This window comes from Desmodus rotundus, chromosome 7, assembly GCF_022682495.2.
Source record: "Desmodus rotundus isolate HL8 chromosome 7, HLdesRot8A.1, whole genome shotgun sequence".
Classification (NCBI taxonomy): Eukaryota; Metazoa; Chordata; class Mammalia; order Chiroptera; family Phyllostomidae; genus Desmodus; species Desmodus rotundus.
Window position 1 is genome coordinate 20,873,693 of NC_071393.1, and position 22,638 is coordinate 20,896,330.

The 22,638-nt window shown below is 47.2% G+C and overlaps 2 protein-coding genes across 3 annotated transcripts; both read right to left on the reverse strand.

The window, feature by feature from the left end:
- Positions 1-7,062: 7,062 nt before the first annotated feature.
- OR8B4 (olfactory receptor family 8 subfamily B member 4) lies at positions 7,063-10,377 on the reverse strand. Its single transcript, XM_024557444.3, has 2 exons — positions 9,998-10,377; positions 7,063-9,053 (listed from the first exon to the last, which is right to left on the reverse strand). Exon 2 carries the CDS (start codon positions 9,033-9,035, stop codon positions 8,106-8,108), a length of 930 nt encoding a protein of 309 aa, XP_024413212.2. The 5' UTR covers positions 9,036-9,053; positions 9,998-10,377; the 3' UTR covers positions 7,063-8,105.
- A 4,341-nt stretch (positions 10,378-14,718) lies between these two features.
- LOC128781444 (olfactory receptor 8B8) lies at positions 14,719-22,298 on the reverse strand. 2 transcript variants are annotated; one of them, XR_008427421.1, is made up of 2 exons: positions 19,066-22,298; positions 14,719-15,921 (listed from the first exon to the last, which is right to left on the reverse strand). XR_008427421.1 is itself a non-coding variant. In XM_053929124.2 (2 exons), exon 2 carries the CDS (start codon positions 21,553-21,555, stop codon positions 20,599-20,601), a length of 957 nt encoding a protein of 318 aa, XP_053785099.1. In that variant the 5' UTR covers positions 21,556-21,565; positions 22,062-22,298; the 3' UTR covers positions 18,465-20,598. The 2 variants fall into 2 exon arrangements, 1 of the variants encoding a protein (XP_053785099.1); XM_053929124.2 differs by lacking the exon at positions 14,719-15,921 and having other exon boundaries at positions 18,465-21,565; positions 22,062-22,298.
- Between the last annotated feature and the right edge of the window lie 340 nt (positions 22,299-22,638).

Here is a 22,638-nt window from a genome sequence, read left to right on the forward strand (position 1 = left end):
TGAGACAGAGAACGGGCTTAGGACAGAAGAAGCAAGATCACAGTCACAGTCTAGGCTGTGCTGCCTGGACTCGGGAAAGGAAACCACAGTAACAGGAGTGAGCCTCGTTAAACCTTTTGGGTCTGTGTTTCTATTTAAAAAAATACCTAGTAGAGTTTGGGCTAAAAATTTGCTCTGAAGAAAGAAAAAGAAGTGAAAGGAACCTTGTGAGTAATGCTGGGTCTGATTCAGGGGAGACACTGTTGTACAAACACGTAACTGGTTTTTCGTTGTGCACCGTGGGTGTTTCTGAAGTTAGAAACCTTTCTCTGATGCTCGGGTGTTCACTGTATAAATGATACCTTGCTGGCTGAGCAGATTTTCTTGAAATAAGGTCAGCGGACTCACAGCACTGCCTCCCAAGGGGCAGGCAGAGAACATTTTCTATCTTTTACAAAGTGAAGAAGTTTATTTATGTTCCTGTTGCTAAAGCTGCAACTCCAGCAAAAGTGGACGCATCTGTGTTGTGGAAAATAGGCCACACGCTAGGGGGCCTTGTCCTGCATCTCCGAACAGGTTAACGCTGTTGGACTTTCACTCTCCTGGAGGTTGGCGAGGTCACAATACTCTGGACAAAAGATGGGGGAGACCCTGCAAGCTGGCTGGCCAGATGCAGAGCATAACCCTTTGGGCTGTGGACCTGGTCACTGAAGTGTTTGGTGACAAGGGGCAAGTGGTCTTTGACTGCTGTACCAGAGACCCCTGATAAGTTGCACTGATGGTTAATTAGAGATAAAGCAGGGGACCCCTAAAGCTGAGGGGAGCGCTCCATGGTTGGTGCTCACCCTCCTGCACCATGGGGAAAGTGAAACTGTTTCACTCCAACTGGTAATGAAACTCTTCCTGGGGCTCCAGGGCGTCAACAACATGGATATGTGCTGAGTTCTGCACTTAGAGGCAGCAGGAAAGGAGGGAAACGAGAGGAGGCTTGGCTCCCCTGCAGCAGGGAAGGAGTCTGCGTGTCTGCTGGACGACAAGAAGCGGACCTCACTCGGTCGCCTAATGACCACCCTATTCTCCCTGCCAGCCTGGCCACGAGCACCATGCCAATTACATGGGCTTGGAGGAAGAATCAGCAAAGGCCACGTGGGACTCATCACAAGCGGTCTTTATACCCACAGTGACACCGTGGCCCACTTGCTGCATTTCTATTATCTCCTACAGGCCCGTGGACAGTGGTAGGGGGATGCCTGCCTTTCCAGGGCCACTGAAACCAGGCCCAGCTTTATAACAGAAACACAAGTGCCCAGAAGATGAGCTGGTCACTAGACTAGTGTGCTTGGGCTGTTGTAACAAAGCACTGCACAGGCTGTGTTATTTAAACCACAGAAACTCATTTGCTCACAGGTCTGGAGGCTGTAAGCCCGAGATCAAGGTGTCTGATGGGTTTATTCTCCCGGGGCCTCTCTCCTTGGCCTGCAGATAACCACCTTCTTGCTGTGTCCTCACATGGTCATCCCTCTGTGTCCCGTGTCTGTGTCCTGATCTTTTCTTACAAGGACGCCAGCCACATTGGGTTAGATTCCTCCCTAAGGACTCATTTAAGGTAATCACGTCCTTCAAAAGCCCTGTCTCCAAATACATTCACGTGGGGTTGCTGTAATTTTCCACCAGCCTTGATCCAGGACATGGTTACACTGGGAGATGGCCGAATGGATCTCCTGTGGCCCAGACACACCATTCCTTAGCTCCACTGTTCAGCAGTCTGATATCCTGTTGGTAGGCAGGGTTAGCACTGTAACCCCCTTCTTCGCTTATTGACTCAGAGGTATGAGGAGCCCCAAATGGCCAAGTGGCAGCCTTAACTTCCTGTTCCATAGACTCATTGTGTGGCCACTCGTGGAAGCCTTTCTCCCTCTGTAAGCCAGTCCTTCAGGCAGCAGAACATAGAGTTTGCGAGAAATGGGCGTGGTGCCACTTCTCTTTCCACACTTGATTCCCAGACCCATGAAGCCTGGCTATCAGAAACAGCTCCCCAGACTGGACACGGATTCAGAGCTTGTGCAACCTTCTGGAGAACCTGGCAGCAGCTCCGCAAGGTAGTGCTCCCTGGCTGGTGCTGTAACTGAGTCTTCAGAAGCCCATTCTGCTCCTCCATGAAGCCAGCTGGTGGGGGACATGGCAAGACTAGAGGACTCCATGAGCATGGCTCCATTGCTGCGAGGTGAGTTCTTGACTAGAGACCATGCCGTGGGGAGTAGCAGGGTGGTGAATAAGGCATCCTGCAAGTCCGCGGGCAGTAACTCTGGCAGTAGCGTTGTGTGCAGGGGAGGCAAGTCCACATCCAGAGTAAGTATGTATTCCAGTAAGAATACGACGCTGCCCTTTCCATTTGGAAGGGCTCCAATGCAGTCAACCTGCCACCAGGTAGCTAGCTGGCGATCACCCCAGGGAATGATGCCATACTGGGGACTCAGTGTTGGTCTGAGCCGCGGTGGGTGAAGCCAGGTCGGCCCTGCTGAGTGGAAGTCCATGTTGCTGAGCCCATGCATGACCTCCATCCCTGCCACCGTGACCAATTTGTTCACGAGCCCATTGGGTGATGGCAGTAAGTTACGGGCTAGCATAGTGCCAGTAGTTGATAATAGTGGATTGCATATTTGAAAGTAGATCTTGAAAGTTCTCATCATAAGAAAAACAATTTTGTAACAATGATTCCGCCCTTGCAGATAGCCTCCCAGGCTCTGTCGCCGACACTGGGCCGTATGGGATCCCACTCCCACTTCCACCCGAGCTAGAGGAGAAAGCTACGTAAAGTGGCCGCCAGGTGGCGCGCGGATGCACAGGGAAGTGCCCGGCTCCCCAGGCCGGCCAGAGCACCCCATAGCGCCCTGGGGGCCTGGCCTTCTCGCGGTCCTGCCTCAGAACTAGACGGTGGGAAAGAAGACGAAGAGGCCGTGCGAATTCCCCTGCCGGCCCTATCTTATTGGCCATACTGCCAGGCCGCAGGTCCAGGAAGGGGACTTGGAAATATTTGGGGAAGTTCCGACCACCGAGGACCACTCACACCCACACTTGGGATGGGCGCTCTACACAGATTTATCCATCCAGCCTGCGCTGGTTCCCACCTCCGGGGCGGGACTAGGAAAAATTGGTGGGAGTCCCGTCCTCTGGAGACGCCCTTGCCCCCCACCCGCGGGAAGGAGCAGGTCTTGTCTCTGAAGTGGAACTTGGAAAAACTCCTTGGAGGCGCCTCCCTCCGACGACGGGAGTACCTACGGGAAGGCGTCCGGGAGCGGGAATCCTTTCTCTTTAACCTTTGGCGCCCCAGTCAGTCTCACGGGGTACCGGCTCAGGCATGCTGGGTGACCCGCCCCAGCAGCCTCATAACTTAGCCCAGAAGAACAGCGATAGAAACCCCTGGACATCTAATCTTGGCGAAGAGATGATGCGCCGACGCCCCCGGCACTGCCGGGATGATCCCGCTAGGGTCGCCGGCCTCCTGGAAGCTGACGTCTGGCACCCGGGCCACATCCCATCCACTGCGTATTTCGCTGGAGCTTGGGAGGGAAGATGCTACATAAAAGCGGCCGCCAGATGGCGCTCGACAACTGGCACGAAAGTCAGCAGGATGCATCCCATCCCTCGGGCTGGCCAGGGCGCCCTGCAGGCCACCCAGACACCGGATCTCCTCTGAGTCCACCTAGGATCGGGTCTCCCCGTCCGGGGCAGGTGGCAGGTGGCATATGGCATTCGCCACGAAGCTCCCGGCCGGCAGGGCGCGTCCCTGGCAGCAGAAGGGAAACTTGAAAACGTTTTCTAGGCTGCCGCCAGGAACAGGATAGACTCCCACGCACATCACTCCCAGGCCGGGGCTGGCCTTTTCTGGGCTCTGGAAAGGACTTGTGATTCCCCTAGACACCCAGTTCGGGCCTCCCAGAACCGCTCCCCTGCTCCAGCATGGACTTCATCAATTCCTCAGGGACTTGGAGGGACGGGGCTGTAAAACTGAAAACTCGAAAGTACTCAGAAACACTTGACCAGAGTTAAAAACAAAATTGATCTTTGCTTATACTACAAGCAAAGTCAAATGGCAACAAATGGGGAACATTTGTGCAAATACACGTGCAATATGATTATTGAGTTCAGCATTACTTATTATAACAATAGAACACTGGGGAAAAATAGTCATTAAGAGGGACAAGGTTAAGTAGATTCCAGTACATCAGTACAATGCGACACTATGAATTTGTGTTTTGGTTCATTTTTATTTTTACTCCTAAAAAAATAGATCTATAGGTACTGACATGGAAAGGTGTTGATAATGGGCTGTTAAGTGAAAAAAGTAAATTGTAGAACTTCTCTTAAAAATGAAAATATGCACTTTTCTTTAAAAAATACTTATATGGAAGGACAAAGGAATTAGAATAACAATTTTGCAAAACCAGAATAAAACCTCCCCTATTGTAACAGTTACTATGTAGCCAAGAAGTTCTGTGTGATGTTGGTGGGGGTAAAGACAGGTCGAACAATGGAAGAGCGTGGAGATCCAAACAGAAAAGCCCAGCTGAGTTTTAGCAGATGTGCAAAGCAATTAATAGGAGAAAAGATGTCTTTACATTAAATGGGAGTAGGGCCCTCAGATATCCACAGGCAAACAAAACAAAAAGCCCTTGACCTAAATAAACACCTACACCTCACAGCTCATGAATACATTAACTCCAAATGCATAACACACTTATATGTAGAATGTAAAACACTGGGAAAAAGTCTACGAGAAAAACAGGGGCTCTAGGGCCAGACAAAGGGACTTCAGACTTGACCCTCCAAATGTGATCTATCTAGAAAGAAATGAATAAATAATTTACTAAAATTGAAAACCCAGGCTCTGTGACAAATGAAATGACAAAGCGCACACTGGACGGAAATATTTGCAAACCACATATCCAGTCAAGGGGCAGTATCCAAACATATAAACCCCATCAAAATGCATCAGAGAAAACAAACAACCCTTTTACAAAACAGGTCGTGGACGTGAACAGGCGTTTCACTGAAGAGGATATACAGATGGCAAAGAAACGGATGGAAAAATTAAAAGCATAGTGAGCTAGTCTGACACACACATCAGAACCCCTTGAAGTAAATGTGTGTAAGAACAGTCCTGCGTGCTGGTGAGGATGTGGAGAAACCAGTCCCTTCACGCGCTGACGGTGGCGATGTAAGATGCTATAGCTGCTCTGGAAAACGGCATGGCATTCCAAAAAGAAAAGAAAAGCAATCAAGCAAGCAAGCAACAATAACAAAAGCACGGCATTATTACACGTCCCAGCAATGCAACCCCCGGGGCATTTATCCCAGAGAAATGAAGCCGGGCCATGCAGAGTTGACTCAGCAGGTCTGGGACGTTCAGCACTTGCACATTACAAAGAAAGGTCTGACCGGCTTGGCTCCAGAAGGAAACCTGCAAGCGCTTGGAACGTCCTACCTGGTAGGTGTCTCAGGTTAGCCAGGCCTTGGGGAGTTCAGGCCAACAATATGATATGTGGTGGGGTGGGGTGGGGTGGGGCTGGGGGTCTGCAGGCCCTGTGGCGGTGTTGGCTCGACCTCCAGGAAGTCAGCTCAGTGGAGTCCTGTGAGTCCCCCCAGGGAGTGCGGCATCACACTCTGGAGGATGCCCCACGGGGCCTGACACCACTTATGTTCACTCAAAGAGTCTCAGGCAGAAAGTTCTTAGCAGCTCTGTTTTCCACAGCTCAAACCTGGGAAACAAACCCAAAACCAAGTGGTGTAAGGGGTGAGGGGATGTTGTCTGTCTTGGAAAAGGAGAGACGTGTTTGGAGGTGCGTGCCAGGGGAAGAATAATGAACAGGTCCTGGCAGTGGGTCCTCTGTGACATGGGGAGACACGCAGTGAGAAAATGCTTCCGGAGCAGGGAACGGGGTCGCTAGGCAAACAGTGGCACAGTCCTTTCTGGTGTTATGTGCGGGGCCTGGCCAAGGTGAACAAGAAGGAGACGGAGATTTTAGAGCTGGACCTTTCGTACTACATCAGGTCTATGAGGCATCCAGGTCAGAAAAGAAAACCAGTGAGGGGGTGGGGATCTAATTCCGGATGGAGAAGAAATCTGGCGTGTATAAGCTTTGAGTTCATCATGAATGCCGTAGGAATCGGTAAAGACTAATTGGAACTGTAGAGAATCATAATCAGTTGGGAGGGTCTGTAGGAAGCTACCGGACTTTAATGGAAGCTCTCGCACTCTGCCTAATTCTCCGGTGAAAATGCTACACTGGAGAACCAAACAGGAAGAACTCTGTATTTCTAACTAAGCTCCACGGTTCCAATGTCCCCTTGCCTCAACACCCATTTCCCCCCATGTAAATACCCCTCCAGCTTGGCACGCAGGCGAGAGGGTACACGTGGCTTGCCATGTCTGCACGCCCTGGGTTGCTCCCTTTCTTTTCCCCATATAAGTCCTTTCTGGTGATGAAACCCCTTCCTTACAGTAGCCTTGGAACCCTTGAACGATCTCTCTCTTCAGTATGATGTTGCTCCTTCCACATGCGTGTCAGCAAGGCGGTAAACGTGAGGAAGCCGAACTTCCCTTTGCTGCCCGTTTCTGGTACCGAGACACACTTGGAAACTATCCAATTTTAGGGAAGAGTTGGAGAAATAGAAGCAAAGCAACGTGTATAAACTCAGTACTTTACACAAGTCTCCCCCAAATCCAAAAAAACTATGAATACTCTAGACAGAGGGTTTCCTCAAGGACACCCCACGTTCTAGCCTCTACTCAGAGAGGACCCCGTTCTTCTGACCACACCACGAGTCTTCATGCCCCTCCTCTCCACATGGGTTGGCCTAGTCCCAGGTTCACCTTCCTGCCTACGCAAGGGGCAGTTTATGGGGATGTATCCCTCAAAATCAGAGCTGTTCCACACAGAACACACAGAAGAGCAGCACCTTCGGCAGGGCAGTTCGGAGTGACCCACGGCACTCAAAATCTGGGTCCCTTCCAAGTCTCCCTGCCAGTAGGGAGTGTAGTGTGATTCCTCTTTCTTTCTGATTCTTCTGTAACGCGGGCATACGCGCGCACACACACACACACACACAGAGACGGTAAAGTCTACATTTACTATGAAGAATAGAAGGATTTCCCCAAATACCCCATAGTGTATCTTCAGAGCAGAACAGAGGCAGCAGGTGACACACTCATGTACATCCCCGGAGCTTCTTGGTTCTCCTTTTGCTTTCAGCCTTAGTATCCAGAGCCCCTAACTTGACCCACGTACAAGACTGCTTACCCCATGACTACTATCCCAAGGCCAACGAGTTCTAAAATTGGAAATGAGATATTTTAGCTTTGATGTATCTTAACATTTACATTTCAGACCAGGACCCTGGCTGGGTTGCTCAGGTGGTTGAAGCATCACCCCGGGCACCAAAAGGTTGCAGGGCACATACCTAGGTTGTGGGTTTGATGCCCAACTGGGGCAAGTACAGGGGGCAACTGGTCAATGCTTCTCTCTCACATCAATGTTTCTCTCTGTTTCTGTCTGTCTGTCTATCTCTCCCTCTAAAATCAATAAAAAAAATTTTCAGACCACATAAGGGGCTCTTGGGTGAAGCCTTCTCTTTTGTGTACATTTATATACATGAAAGAGGTGATTTATGATCTTTCCAGACAAGCAATCTCTCTGGGAACCAGGAGACAATCTCACCTATGGCCCAAGGCGACTCCCATAACTGAAGAAAACCACGTTTACTCTCGTGGGCCTTCACATCGCCACTTGTCCCACCTCCCAGCCAGATAGGTCGCTTGGAAGAACCCATTTACCAAGAAAAGGATGGAAGGCATGGGGCCTTGCCTTACTCATCTCTTGGGCCCACATTAGAGTCAAGTAAATAATAGGCACCTAATTGATGCAAATTGCATATGCAACGAACCCATTTACATAGTACAAAATATATACTATTATACATACATCCTCAAGAAGAGTATTAACAAGAGACTTCTAAGTTTTAAAGTGGAGAGAAGACCCTAGTAGAGAGAAAAATGAAAATCCCCCATCTGTAGACAAAAAGATACGATGATGCTTCCCAGCAGTTAACTGATACAAACAGAGCCATCAGAAAAGCACTCTTTTCAGGGTTTTACTCAGGGCAAGTTTAACGTCCTTATTCCTCAAGCTGTAGATCAAAGGGTTGAGCATGGGAACAACGTTGGTGTAGAAGACGGACACATACTTGCTGTGGTCCACAGACCCCGGGAGAGAGGTTGTCAGGTAGGTAAATGCCCCTGACCCAAAAAACAGAGCCACAGCAAGGACGTGGGAGCCGCATGTGCTAAAGGCTTTGGCCCTCCCCTCAGCAGAAGGAATGCGGAGGACACTGGAGAGAATCAAAGCATAAGAGATGAAGATGCTGACACTGGATGTCGCGATGACCCCTCCAACAACAACAACAAACACCAGCCTGTTGGCCCGGGGGCTGGTGCAGGAGAGCTGCAAGAGGGGGAGCACTTCGCAGAGATAATGGTCGATGACGTTGGAGTCACAGAAGCTCAGTGTCAGCATGCTTCCAGTGTGGGCCGTGGCCCCGGCGAACCCTACCACGTAGGAACTGAACATCAGCAGAGCACACACCTGGGGGGACATGGTGACCGTGTACAGCAGAGGCTTGCAGATAGCCACATAGCGGTCATAGGCCATGGCTACCAGCACGTAGCACTCAGAATTGACAAAGAAACAGAAGAAGAATAGTTGAGTCATGCACCCCATGAAAGAGATGATATTTTCGGACACAAAATCATTCAGCATTTTGGGGGTAAAGACGCAAGAATAACAGAGATCTATAAAAGACAAGTTGCAAAGGAAAAAGTACATTGGAGTGTGAAGGCTGGAATTCAGCCCAATTAGGGTGATCAAGCCCAGGTTGCCCACCACGGTAAACACATAGATCCCTAAGAACAGGAGGAACAGGGGGACACGAAGCTCTGACTGTTCCGAGAAACCCACCAAAATAAATTCGGTAACCGAGGAGCTGTTTCTCAGGGTCATTCTCTTCTGAGGGGTGCTCTGTGGAAACAAGGGATAAAATACATCGATTGATCATGGGCAGAAGCGTGGATGATAAGAGAGATGAGCAGGAGCTGGCTGCCCTCCCTTGCACCTTGCCACCACAGAACCAGCTCAAAATCGTTCTCCCCCGTTTGATGAGGTGCTCAGTTGTTATTCAGAGACCACAGACCAAAACCGCAAGTCATGCAGCTGGAACATGCGCAGATGGGAGAACTCTGGCCTCCCGCTGTACCTGGAACCAAAGTCTCCACCCCTGCTCCCTTTGAACTGAAGGACCAGGACATAACTGGAGCTTGGTCTGTTGTCCAGGAAGATCTGGTGTTGACGTCCCTTCACCACATGTGGCCAAGTTCCAAGGTCCTCCAGTGAACACTTGTCCCACCAGCACTGCTGCACACCTGTTCCCCTTAGCCCCTTAACAACCCTTTGCTTAGTCTGTCAATCAAGATGGATTTGAGGCACCACTAAGTCTCCCATCTGCTTGCTTGGTACTTTTTGATCAATAAACCCTTACTTACGTCAAACCCTGATGTTTTGATTTTTGGCCTTTGGAAGCATAGGGCACACAGACTCTGGTTCAGTAACAGTTTTTGATGCACTCAGCTGAGCATTGCCTAGTGCCTGTGACTGAGTCTCAGTGCCCCTGGGCTGACCATGAATCTAGGCTAGAGTCCGTGAGCATGTGTGGCAAGAATTCTGCCCCTTCTTGAGAGATGAGTCAATTGAATACCTGCATTGGCTGCTCAAGGACTCTCAGAAAGACACCCCAAGAGCCAGGAGTACAACCCGAAGCCCACTGCCTCAGGATGTACTGAGGGCTCTCACATACCCCACTATCTCCACCCACCCTCTGCCTCCCTCTCCCAGCCAGGTACAGGGTCCTCTCCCCCGACCCTGGGGAGAAAGCCAGCAGTGTCCCCCGCTGTCTCTGCTCATCCTACCTTCTTCCTCTGAGCCCCTTCATTCCATCTCTCCAGAGTCAGTGTTGAGAGCAGAGGGGGGATCAATATACCCCAGACCTCTTGGTTGTGGGTTTACAAGAAACTCCTCTGAGAAAATGGGATTCAGACATTCACCTCCTTTCTCCCTGGCCCCCTCAGTGCTGGGCCACCTGCATCTCCTCTTCCATCAGCCCGAAGGAGGGAATGGTGTGAGTGCGTGGAGCAGGCAGCCTAGTGTCGACGCTTCTGACTCCCCTGGTGCTGAGGACCAGAGCTTCTGCAGACCCCGGTCTCCAGGAGCTCTAGGAGCAGACAGAATAGGAGTATCCTGTCTGCGGGTATTCTCAGATGGTCTGCATCGACTTCACGAGAAACAATAGCACCGCTCATTTTCCCCAGAACCCCAGCTCGCATATCATGAAGAACTTGATGCTCTTTGGTGATCTCGGGGACCTCATTAGGCACCATTTCCCCTAGGAATTTTTCAGACTGTCCCTGCAGGGAAGAAATTGCACTCTTTGCTTAGGGCGAGGCTGATGATTCTTACCCAGCATCTTGGGACTCTGGTGCGCCATTCAAACTTTCCTGTTACTCCAGGGATTTCAGGACTTCCTGTGTGAGGTTGGGGACCTCATTTTTCCTCTCCTTCATTAACTGGGGCACGTAAGCTTGACTTTAAGGAAGAGTGGCCCCAAACTTATTTTGGCCACCATTCCAAAGTTTTCAAAGGGAGATTTGAGAATAACCCCCCCAAAAAGTTAGATCAAAGTTGTAGGTGTTACAGAAAGAGCACCCCAGACAACAGGCTTCTAGCAGCTCGAGCTGCTCAGAGCAGTGGAGACACCCTCCCCTCCCCTCCATCTGCTCTCAGCTCTGCCAAGGGCCACAGACAGGTCTTCGCTATATGAGAAGATGAAAATACGACATCGATATGTAAGAAAGCACACACACTCAGCTGCATCTACTTTATAGATGTGTGCAGGCTTCAGGGGTAACAGGGGTTGTACCTGAAGTTTTCAGTCCTGGGATTCTCCAGTGACAAAGCTGCTCTCTCTACGATCTGCTACGTGAATATTCTAAGAAACATTCAAAGACATATGAGCAACTGCATTTATAAGTTTCCACTGAGGCTGATTTTCATCCCCTATCATTATAATTATTAGTAGCACACCCTATCACTCTCAAGCATCTGGGTTTGGATAACAAGTTATGTAGTTACCTTCCTGGAACTAGTGTAAGTCGCTATTCAGACTCTGGCTTCTGCTATTTCCTAGACCCGTTGACCTCCATTCCAGTTCCGATCACGGGAATCTCTCTCTGTCTTTACCTGCCCGGCCCTCCGAGTTCTCGTTAACTGAACCTACTCTCCCTGGCCAACCAATATTATCTCGTCAGTAAATTAGGCTTTAGAAACGGGTAGGGCATTAACGGCAAGCTGTTTCTGGTTTATCCTTAGCCCAAAACCTTGAAGCAAAGATTTTACAAACGCTAGATACCTGCCTAAAACAGGTGGAAGAGGAATAAAGGAAGAGTAATTACATTGGTACGAAGAATAAATACTGGTAAAGTTTTACATTGTAGCCATTGATACAATAGTACAACATTATTGTATATCACTGTATATTGTATAATAAATTATTAGTAGTAGTATTTATCAAACTTGGGCATATGCATATTTTAACCCAGCAATTTTTACTTCTCGGTAATATACCCAATAAAAATAAGTACATGGGCTTTACCTAAAGACATACCGAGAAGGTTCCTAGCACCATTATAGATAACAGTTCCGAACTAAAAACAATCCATGCTTCAATCGACTAGAGACTGGATGATAAATTGTAGGATATTCAGAAAATAGAGTTCCATGTAGCTATGACAATTAATAGCATAGATAAATGTCACAAACCTATTATGGAACAAAAGAAGCCAACCACAAAAATCATACTTAATGATCTCATCTATATGACGTTCACAAACCAGGAAACCAGTTTTTGGTGTCAGAAGTCAGACAGCCGTTATTTGTGGTTGGGCAGTTGTTTCCAGCAATCTTGCAAATTTTGTATTCAGAAAATCTCCACTGAAAGAACAAAACTGAGAATTCTGGATAAGATATAAAAGTCATTTATTTGTCAGTGTTTGAGCTGGCAGAAACAAAGTGAATTCTCATGAGAGAAAAAGAGAAAAGATGAAAAAGTAAGAATCCAGAGGGAAGCACAAGCACTGAACTTGGGTTTGCCCTTGGGGAACTAGTGGAGTCCCTGTGGCTCAAAGTCAGGGTTTAATTGGGCTGCCTATGCAGGACATGAGAGAGAAAGCCTGGGACTCCAAAGGTTGGGGGTTTGGAACCATTACTGACTCAACGTATTGAATCCCAAAGGGCTAAATTAGAGGAAGAAAAAAACCCACAGAAGAAGGCAAAGATAAGCGTCTAACTTGGCATTGGCTGTAGAAGGGCAGGAAAAGAAAAAATATCCCTTATGAATTTCTAACCACCTCTGTGTTTCAGGAAAAAAAAATCATGTTATACATGTAACAAAAAAAAAAAAAAAAGGAAAAGAAAAAAAAAAAAACCCAACTCCTCTCTGGAGAATAAAATCTAAATCCAGATACCAAATAATTTTTTCCAGGTAAGTATTCAAGGATCATGAGCTCTTTTTTGTCTTTTTTTAAATTCTCACCTGAGTATATGTTTTTAAATTGATTTTAGACAGAGAGGAAGGGGTGGGGAGAGAGAGAGAGAAGCACTGATCGGTATGCATCCCGACAGGGAAACCAGCAACCTATATATGTGCCCTGATCGAGGATCAGACTGGCAACCTTCTGGGGCACAGGACAATGTTCAACCAACTGAGCTGCCCAGCCAGGGTGAGTCATGAGCTCTTAATGGAAACCACTAGACAAGCACAAAATAAAGTGCTAGGAAAGAGAATCACCATGAAAGATGAACCACGAGCTATAGAACCAGACCTGCAAAATTACTAGGCTTATCAGGGACAGAATACAAAATGAAGGTACTTAATGTGTTCAAAGAAAAAAACAAGAATAACTCAAAAGTACAAAAAAGACCCCCAATAAAATTAAGAAGGCAGATTTAAAAAAAATCAAATATAACTTTTAGAAGTAAAAACATAATAGTTGAAATTAAAACTCTCTGAATATGTTAAACAGCCTATTAGACGCAGGTGAAGAGAAACTAAGTAAACGGGAGGGTAGATCTAAAGGAAGGATCCAGAAGTCAGTATCAGCTTAAGGGGGGTGGGGAGAGACTGGAAATTAGAAATATCAGAAATATAGAGACAGAGAAGGTCAAACAGATATGGAGAATGCCTTTACCACATTCTAGGTCCTGTGCTTTGCTTTGGGAATAAAGCAACAGTCACAACTAACATAGCTCCTCACCTTTCAAATGTATAACCCAGGTGGAGAAGCTTAGACTAAGCAGATGCTTACAGATAACTCATTAGGAATACAGTAAGTGTGCCAGAAGAAGTTCTGGGGTACTATGAAACCATTTGACAGGGTGTCCTACTGAGTCTGGAAAGTCAGGGAAGGGCTCCCTGAGGAAGTGAAATTCAGGTTTAAAACTAACAAGTAAGCAGGGGTAATACTTGTTCAAACTAAAATGTAAGTAGGTATAACAAGAGATGCTTGTTTGTGACTGTCCAGCATTGAACCTCCATCTGTGCTGGGGAAGGACTGAACCTCCCTGGGAATCTGCTCTTGTAGGAGCCTCAGTTGGAGCCAGGACTTGGCCTCCTCCTGTGAACTCTCTCTGACATGAGACCCGAGCTCAGCCAGCCGAGTTCCCGTGCAGGACCCTGAGTGTGGGACAAGTGGCACAAAGAAACAGAAACAATTTCTGCTCATTTTGCAAAGACAAAGAAAGACAGAGGACATACCAGTCGATGACACATGTTGGGTGGGTGTTGGTGGGGCCAGCAGGAGTGGGCAGCACAGCCTGGCCAGCTGGCTCCGTGGTGCAACTTGGCTGCAATTCCACCACCTGGCTTTCTCTAAATCCTTCCTGGCTCGGAGAGCTGGTTCTTCCTGCTCTAAGAGTCTATGAACTAAGAGTGCCATTTCTTGCTAATTAACATTTTTTTTTGTCCAAAATTAGCCAGAATCAACTCCTGCTGTTTGCAGTCAACAGCCCTGGATGGTGGAATAGAGACTGGAGATGCAGGGGGCTGTGGGCAGGGAGTGGAGACGGGGAATCATTCCAGCCTGTAGGGCAACTTTCTCATACCTATTTATTATTTATTTTTAGAGAGGAGAAAGGAAGGAGAAAGAGAGGGACAGAAACATCAATGTGTGGCTGCCTCTTGCGCACCTCTCCCTCAGGGACCTGGCCTGCAACCCAGGCATGTGCCCTGACTGGGAATCAAACTGGCAACCCTTTGATTTACAGGCTGCCATTCAATCCACTGAGCTACAGCAGCAAGGGCTAGGGTTCTATTTTTCATGGGCTCTATAGTCTCTTTATTATCTTTGAGATTCCTAATAAAATCAATACATGGAATAGCTTAAAAAAATTACCACCACCACCATGATTTAACACATGGAATAGCTTTGTAAAACTTGGAAAATAAGTTTACTCTTAAAAACTATGTATAGAACATTATAGAAAGTGTATATTTTATTTTATAACAGGTTATTTCATGCTAGATCTTTACTCAGAAAGAGTCTGATTATTACATTGTTATTATAGAAATGGACAATATGTTTTAGGATGTGGTTTTAGAAATGCATTTGCTTTTAATCTTGATGATAAGTAGAGGTTTACCAGTGGAGAAAATCAGGACGTTCTGAGCAAAGGGAACTACAAAGGAAATAGAAAAGGTCACGGGGGAACAAGCACTGCAGATCTGGGGGACGGCAAGTGACAGGGAGACTCGAATCACTGTCTGCGTGGCAGAGAGGGGTAGGGGGGGCTGTGGTGAGTTAACAGGGACAATAAATCATATCACTATTTTTTTCCGTGTTCAGAATCAGTTGAGAACTTAGACACAGAAGAGAAGTCATACAGAAAAAAATGCCAGCTTTACTGCTGATAAAGTTGATTGGAGGACCTGGTTTGGATGTGCATCCACAATGGGACGTTGGAATTCCCTACAGTGCACGACATAGACGGGACTTACTAATCCAGATCTACACTGAGCTGGGCAACGGTTGGTCTTCTCTACAAAGGGAAAAGGTTGCAAAAGGAAGAGATGGGTGGGGACCCAACAAAGTGCCTGTCCTGGCTCAAACTGCGGAGAGGGCCATAGCAGGGGGCTGGACCACACTGAGCTACATAATACATTCATGCTCCCAATTTCTCATCAGCCCATTTGCAGGGTACTTTGGAGAATAAGAGGGAAGAGAAAGGGCTGCTCCTTAATTTACCTGTCTGGGACCTAGGAAGGCTTCTCCCCTGCTATGGAACGCAAAGCGCAAAGCAAACATGGAGCTAGAATCACAGTGTGAGCACAGACTGGTTGGCTCCAGAGTCCGGACTTGATTGTAGTCCATGGTGGGCAAAACACAAGAGGATTTACATCTCCAGACTTGCCTTTGGAATTTCCGTAACACAGAAAAGAAGGATGAACTAGAAACAAGGAAATCTGAATTAAGGTGGTGGGAGGGATATGCAAAATTTGACACCTAAGAATAAATCAAAGAGAAAGCCACTCAGAATATAGAAAGGAATTTAGGATCATCACAACAAATCACTGTTGAAAAGCTTTTTAAAAAGAAGGAAGTAGCTGAGGCTAGTGTGGCTCAGTGGGTTGGAGCATCATCCCGTAACTGAAAGGTTGTGGGTTTGATTCCGGACAGGGCACGTGAACATGTTGTGAGTTTGATCCCCAGTCTGGGCGCATCCAAGAGGCGACTGATCAATGTTTCTCCCTCACACTGATGTTTCTCTGTTTCCCTTCTTCTCTCTGTATAAGCAATGAAAAAATGTCCTCGGGTGAGATAAAAAAATAAAATAAAAGAGAAGGAAACTGTGTTGTCCTTCTGTACAGCAAACAAAACGTGTAACATCATTCCACTGATCTTCCAGGATTAAACACAATAAGTGTGGTCATTAAAAGATCGTGATTTCCATATGCATTTAATGACATGGAAAGCTGTTCACAGCGTGTTACAGAATGAAAAGTAGAGTTACGAACTCCTACTAAACATGATCACACCGTCTGTGCAGAACCACCTCTGTCATGTTGAGAGAACACACACACACACACACACACCTATGCACACAGTTTCCACCCCCCTGTCTAAGCCATCACAACAACACACACAGAAAAATACACCAAAACAACATACACAAAAATCCTAAGTAGTTACCTCTAGGTGGCAGGATTATGGATTTTCAAAATACATTTTGCTTCTCTTTCCTTTTACACATTCTTACAACACTCGAGCCTTTTGAGGTCGGACATGAGTGAAGGACACAAGTGGGACAAAGGTCATATCATTAAGGGGTCCAGAATGAACCATATCTACAAGCAAACCCTGGGCACCAGAGCCTGGGGCTCTACTTCCTCCAACCGCAGCCCATTTCTTCCTTCCCTGTGGTCTCCCCAGGCTCTGATGGGAACTGTCACCTGAACAGGTAGAGGGAGGTGAGAAGAGGACCACAGGGGACACTTAGGAATCACCATCAGCTTCAGGTCACAGAGCACTGGCCCAGTCACAGAGAGAAGGGTTATCACTCGTTACAAATAGGCATCTTCAAAGGAGAAACCTGAGAGTGAGTGCTTTACAACTACGGATTACTCTGCCATGAATAAATGGCTGCTTGCAGAGTTACACTTAATACAGCTCATCCCACCCAGCATTTACACCCCAGTTTGTAACACCATTTGTCCCCACGTAGAACTAGCAAAGGGGCAGGGAAAGTGCAGGATGCGCCTGAAACGTGTTTTGCCAAAGGGAGCAAAGTGTGCAAGAGCAATTGTGATCCTTTAAAAGGAGATAGGAACCAATGTACAGAGGCTGTCAGTTGTCAAATCAGGGACAAATCAAGCACCAAAGTAAATAATGACAATGATGAGTCATAACCCATTGGATAAAATTAGAATGCATGAGTTGACAGTGATTTAAATAAATAAGTAAATAAGTAAGTAAATACATGCAGAAGAAGTAAAGGTTCTTCTGGACAGAATGCCAAGTAACAAATAAGCAAGGATTGATGGGGTTACAAAACCTCCATTTTTCAACCTTCAGAGTAATCATTGATTCCGGCAAAAATCTTCAGTGGATGCTAAAACTAGAGTGTGAAAGATTGAAAAGGAACAAGACCTTTCATAGTCTCAAAATATGTCCTCACGATTTCCTTTTAATTATAAAGAAAGAAACCCTAATCTTCCCCAATCAATTACTAAGCAACTTGCAAAAGTCCAAAAACTGTGTTCCCAAACGCCCGTAGCAGTAGTTCTGATATAAAATATAACCATTTGTCAGGGGAAAGAAAGAGAAAGTTTGCTCTAGGAAAAAGGAAGGCTCACTGTCCTGTGCCCTGGGCAGCCAGCAAAGAAGCAGCAGACTATGGTCTTGGTGACTGACTTCTAAGCGCATCTATATTTTGGACGCCATCACGCAGGCGCACAGTCTTCTGGTACTTGGGGAAAACGGGAACTGCATATGTGAATGATGCACTTTTCCACTGTACCAGGTTTCCTTCCCTGTGCCATCACGGGAATGTCAGTTAAAATAGGGAGAACAAAAGGGATGCTCAATGGCTGGGGTTTTATAAGCTTCCTTCGAAGCCCTATGTTCAGTTGGATAGCAACTTAGAGCGTGAACAAGTTAACCGTTTTATCTAACACTGTATACAGTTTAGCATATGAAGGAGTGGAAAGTTGGGGTTTACAAATCGAAGACAGGATCTGCTTCCTGCTACAGCCACCAGGAGACATGTGCCTAGAATTGGGGATCACAGATGAAACATAGGAAGACTCTACTCAAGGCATCAGGGCAATGGGATAGTAGGGACCAAGCACGTGTCCATCCAAGGTCTAGGGAAAAAACAGCATGTTGCCAGAAGAATAAGAACAGGGAAGTCCCTGAGCAGGTCAGCCCTTAAACTGCGAGGTGCTTCCTTCTTGCAGCCAACAGCTGTGTGTCCCTACCCACCCACCCTACCAGAGTCAGGTACGGTGCTGCGTGGGGGGGATGCATCAAGATGGACTCTGTTTGCAGGAAACTTAGTTTAATTGGAGGTGTGGATGGACGTAGAAAAGTACATGAGCACTCGGTAGGTTAAGGGCAGTGTGCTGTGAGAGCACAGAGCCAGGAAAGATATTCCAGAAAGGCATCTCAGAAAGGACTGTCACAGAGGTAAGGGCTGCCTGATATCGTCCCTTCCCAGATGAAAATGTTTACCAGAAATCGGATTAAACCAAGGAAAGTGATTTAAGAAATAAGGGGGGTATGTAAGGAAGGAAAAGGAGGAAGAAAATGTTTTCATTTTTGCTGTAACTTTTCTCTTTTTTACCCATTTAGATTCACATACTTGTGATGTAGTCATTTTTATAAAGCAGAGGAAAACAAAGATATAAAAGGAGGAGACGACATGGACACCAGAATGAAAGGTAGTAACTTGACTTGAGTCCTGGCCTAGAGCTGACCTTCTGCATATCTGAATTAGGCAAAAAATGGAAAGATTTATTAAGTGTATCAATCAGGTATAATTCATAATATGAAAAATAAAATTACATAGAGTAGTAAAACATATGAATTAGATATAATACATCCATATGGAGAACTTTACAGTCATAAAAATCAAGCTGGAGGCAAGAGATCAGAAAAACCAATTCTTGCATGAGCCACGTTCTGGGCTGCAGAGCAAGAGCTCAGAACCACATCGGACGGCTCCTTGGTTTCCCAGTATTCCTTTATCTCCCCCTCTTCTGGGCTACCCACCACCATTCACAACATCTTTCCTGCTTTGTTATTCATTTCTTCATTGCAGTAACCCTCCCCATTCCCTCCTCACCTAATTAATTTTCAATAACAGACACATTTTAAAGCAGCTTTCTAAGACTTTGAAAACGAGGACCAGATCCTATGTATGTACGTACAGGTGCCAGACTTGCAAGGGCTGTCTGCAAATGCACAGGTTACAAGCACCCATGATGGACCCAGCGGAAGGCAGAGGAGGACCCAGAAACCTGGAATAAAGGGAGATTTTTCTTTCACCGATTATTCTTTGGGAATAATTTTTTTAAATCCTTACCTGAGAACATTTATTCATTGCTTTTAGAGTGAGAGGGAGGAGAGAGAGGAAGGGAGAGAGAGAAACATCAATTGGTTGCCTCTCGAATATGCCTGGATTGAAGAGGAAGCCTGCAACCTCCATGTGTGCCCTGGATGGTAATCAAACTGGCAATATTTCCAGTATGGGACGACACCCCAACAAAGGGAGCCATACCAGCCAGGACTCTTGGGTAACAGTTTCAAATGACCATGTACTACGTGGTCAATATACAAATACAGGTATTAGATGGAATGCAGAAACAATCTGATTGAGCATAATCATTTTTCATAGGAGCAGGCGGAGCACAGAGAACCGAAACCATTATCCCAGGTTCATAGGATAAATTCGTGGAAGTGCTCATATGCTCGGTGGCAGAAGATCTAGCACACATGAAAAGAAAACTTACTGAGCGCTTAGCACTTAATTGCTTTAATAATTCTTCAACAAAGTGTTAAAAGCATCAATGCTGAGAGACATCAAGCAATTGGCTAAGGGCACAGAGCTGCACAGTAAAAACTAAGAGCTCAGAGTTGATCCCACCCTCCAGTTCCCTCGTCTCTGCTCTCTCTGGGCATTCCTGCTGCTCTGTTCCTGCCCCTTCCACAGCCACGCCAGCTCAGTGCTGTCCATCTATCTTGTGCCGTCTAAAGCACAGTTCTCTCATTTCACTCTCGTTCTTTTGAATTCACTTTTACTGATCTGTACCATCCCAAAGGCAAAACTATGTATCCATCCAAACTTCATTGTTCAAAATAGAACACGATTTTCCCAAAGACAATCTTGTTCAGTCAGAAGTCTTTTCATAGCATCTCACATATTGTTGCTTCACAAAAATATTCACACTCACAGTTTTCTTTTAAAGCAAAAGGCAACTCACCTGCCTTGACCCAGTACCGTGACGCTGTGCATTTACACACCTGAGGCACAGAAGTCTTCCACCCCTCACTGGAAAACGTATCAGTCAGGGCCCCAGCAGAAAACAGATGACTCACTGACACAAAGTAATTGAAACACACACCCCTGACTGGTGTGGCTCAGTGTGTTGGGCGTTGCCCACCAAACCCAAAGGTTGCTGGTTTGATTCCCGGTCAGGACACACGCCTGGATTGCAGGTTCTGTCCCTGGTCAAGATGCAAACGAGAGGGAACCAGTGGATGTTTCTCTTGCACATCGGTGTTTCTCTCCCTCTCTTTCTCCCTCCCTTCCCCACTCTCTAAAAATAAATGAAATCTTTAAAAAAATAAAAAATAAAAGGTGCTTAAAATGAGAAGGATAAACTAGTTTGAGAAAGACTTAATACTCCCTCCATGCAACCACTGGAAGCGCATCTCCTATGGAAGGAAGAATGTCCCCCTCCCTAAGTGTTGCCCCTTTCCTGGGAGAACAACGTTCTGCTCAAGGTTTTCTTCAGAGCAGCTTTGACATCCTTGTTCCTCAGGCTGTAGATTAAGGGGTTCAGCATGGGCACCACAGTGGTGTAGAACAAGGAGGACACTTTCCCCTGGCTCATCGGTAAAACAGAGGAAGGCTTGAGATACATGAATGCCCCTGACCCAAAAAAGAAAGAAACGGCAATTATGTGGGAGCCACAGGTGCTGAAGGCTTTGAACCTGCCCTCAGTGGAACGAATGTGCAGAATGCTGGAGAGGATGAGCGCATAAGAAATGAAGACGGTAACAGCGGGCACAGTGATATTGATGCCCGCATCCACGAAAACTACCAGCACATTGACACGGGTGCTGGTGCAAGAGAGCTCCAGAAGGGGCAGGATGTCACACATGTAGTGGTCAATCAGGCGGGCAGCACAGAAGGTCAGCCTCACCATGCACACCGTGTGGGCCACAGCCCCCGCAAACCCCATCCCATAGACAGCCAGCAAGAGACCCAAGCACACCAGGGGAGACATGGTGGCCGTGTACACCAGTGGGTGACAGATGGCGACATAGCGGTCATATGCCATCGCTGACAGGACAAAGCACTCAGAGATAACAAAAAAAAGGAGGAAGAACAGCTGAGTCATACACCCTGTGTAGGAGATGATGTTCTTCTCACAGACAAACCCCATCAGCATTTTGGGGGTGATAACAGTGGAATAGCAGAAATCTATGAGGGACAAGTTGAAGAGGAAGAAGTACATGGGCGTGTGCAGCTGAGAGTTCAGCCCAATCAGTGTTATCAAGCCCAGGTTCCCTGCCACGGTGACCACGTAGAAGCCTAGAAACAGGAAGAAGAGGGGGAGCTGGAGTCCTGGCTGGTTGGTTAAGCCTGCGAGGATAAACTCTGTCACAGAGGAGTTCTCAGCTACCATCCTCATTTAGGGTGTTCTGTGGGAACAAAGGAAAAGGGTCACTGAGACAGAGAGAGAAAGAGATAAAGAGAGAGAGAGAGGGAGGGAGAGAGAGAGGCAGCTGCCCTCTGTCACCTCCCTGTCCTTGAGAATTAGACCCACACAGGCAGGCACTGGACCTCGGCAGAGAGGCTCGCTGGATGCCCTGGGCCTGCTCTCACTGCACGCTGGAGCGGCCTCGGAGGCTGTGCAGTGAGAGCAGGTGCAGCCTGAGGAGGAGCTGAGGAGTCTCCCAGATCTTCACTCTGGTCCATTTACTGTGTCCTTCCGACTCTGGTTTCTGCTCAAGGTCCCCCAGGCTGGGAGTGGTCTCTGGAGAAAGCCCCCTCACAGGCTGGATGCAGCCCAGCTGTGCCTGGGGTGTCACTTCATGGTCCAGAGAGACAGAGTGGAAAGGTGAGGTGACCTTTGTCAAAGCCTCTCCCACCCGAGCTTGATGACAGAGAAAGCTCATTCCAGACCCAGTCACTCACCCTCCTTCCACCTGATGGGCCTTTGGGTCTGACTCTTCCCAGCTGTTCAGAGAGCTAACTGCTTGTGCTGCTGACACGGATGAAGGAACTGAAAGCAGGTGCATCTGGTGTCTGTTATGTCTGCAGGACCAGGGCTTGGGTGGCTTTGGAATTCTCCCTGAGCTGAAGAACCTGAGAGCTGTTGGAGGCACTGGCCCGACGCTCTGTTCCCAGCTGGCATGAGGGAGACAATGCTCTTGCCTGTGATGGGTGCCAGCCGGGGCCAGGAGGCTGAGCAGATTTATTCTGGGTTCAGAGACCTGGGGACCTGATTACAGGTAGAAAGCCAGAGGTTCCCTTGGGAACACAGCCCTGGAAATTAATTAACTTTTAAAAGGAGGAAGTTTTCTTATACCCTTGATAATATTGGAATGGGGTTTGAAAACCTTATTTGTTCAGTGAACATTGCTCAGGAAAATGAAAAGCATTGTGCAAACATAATAATTTCTCATTCGTTTTGTACTCGTGATGAATGCCCAGCACACTTCCTGACCTCTCGCCTGTATCCTGACCCCAGCATGCCCAGGGCTATACCCTC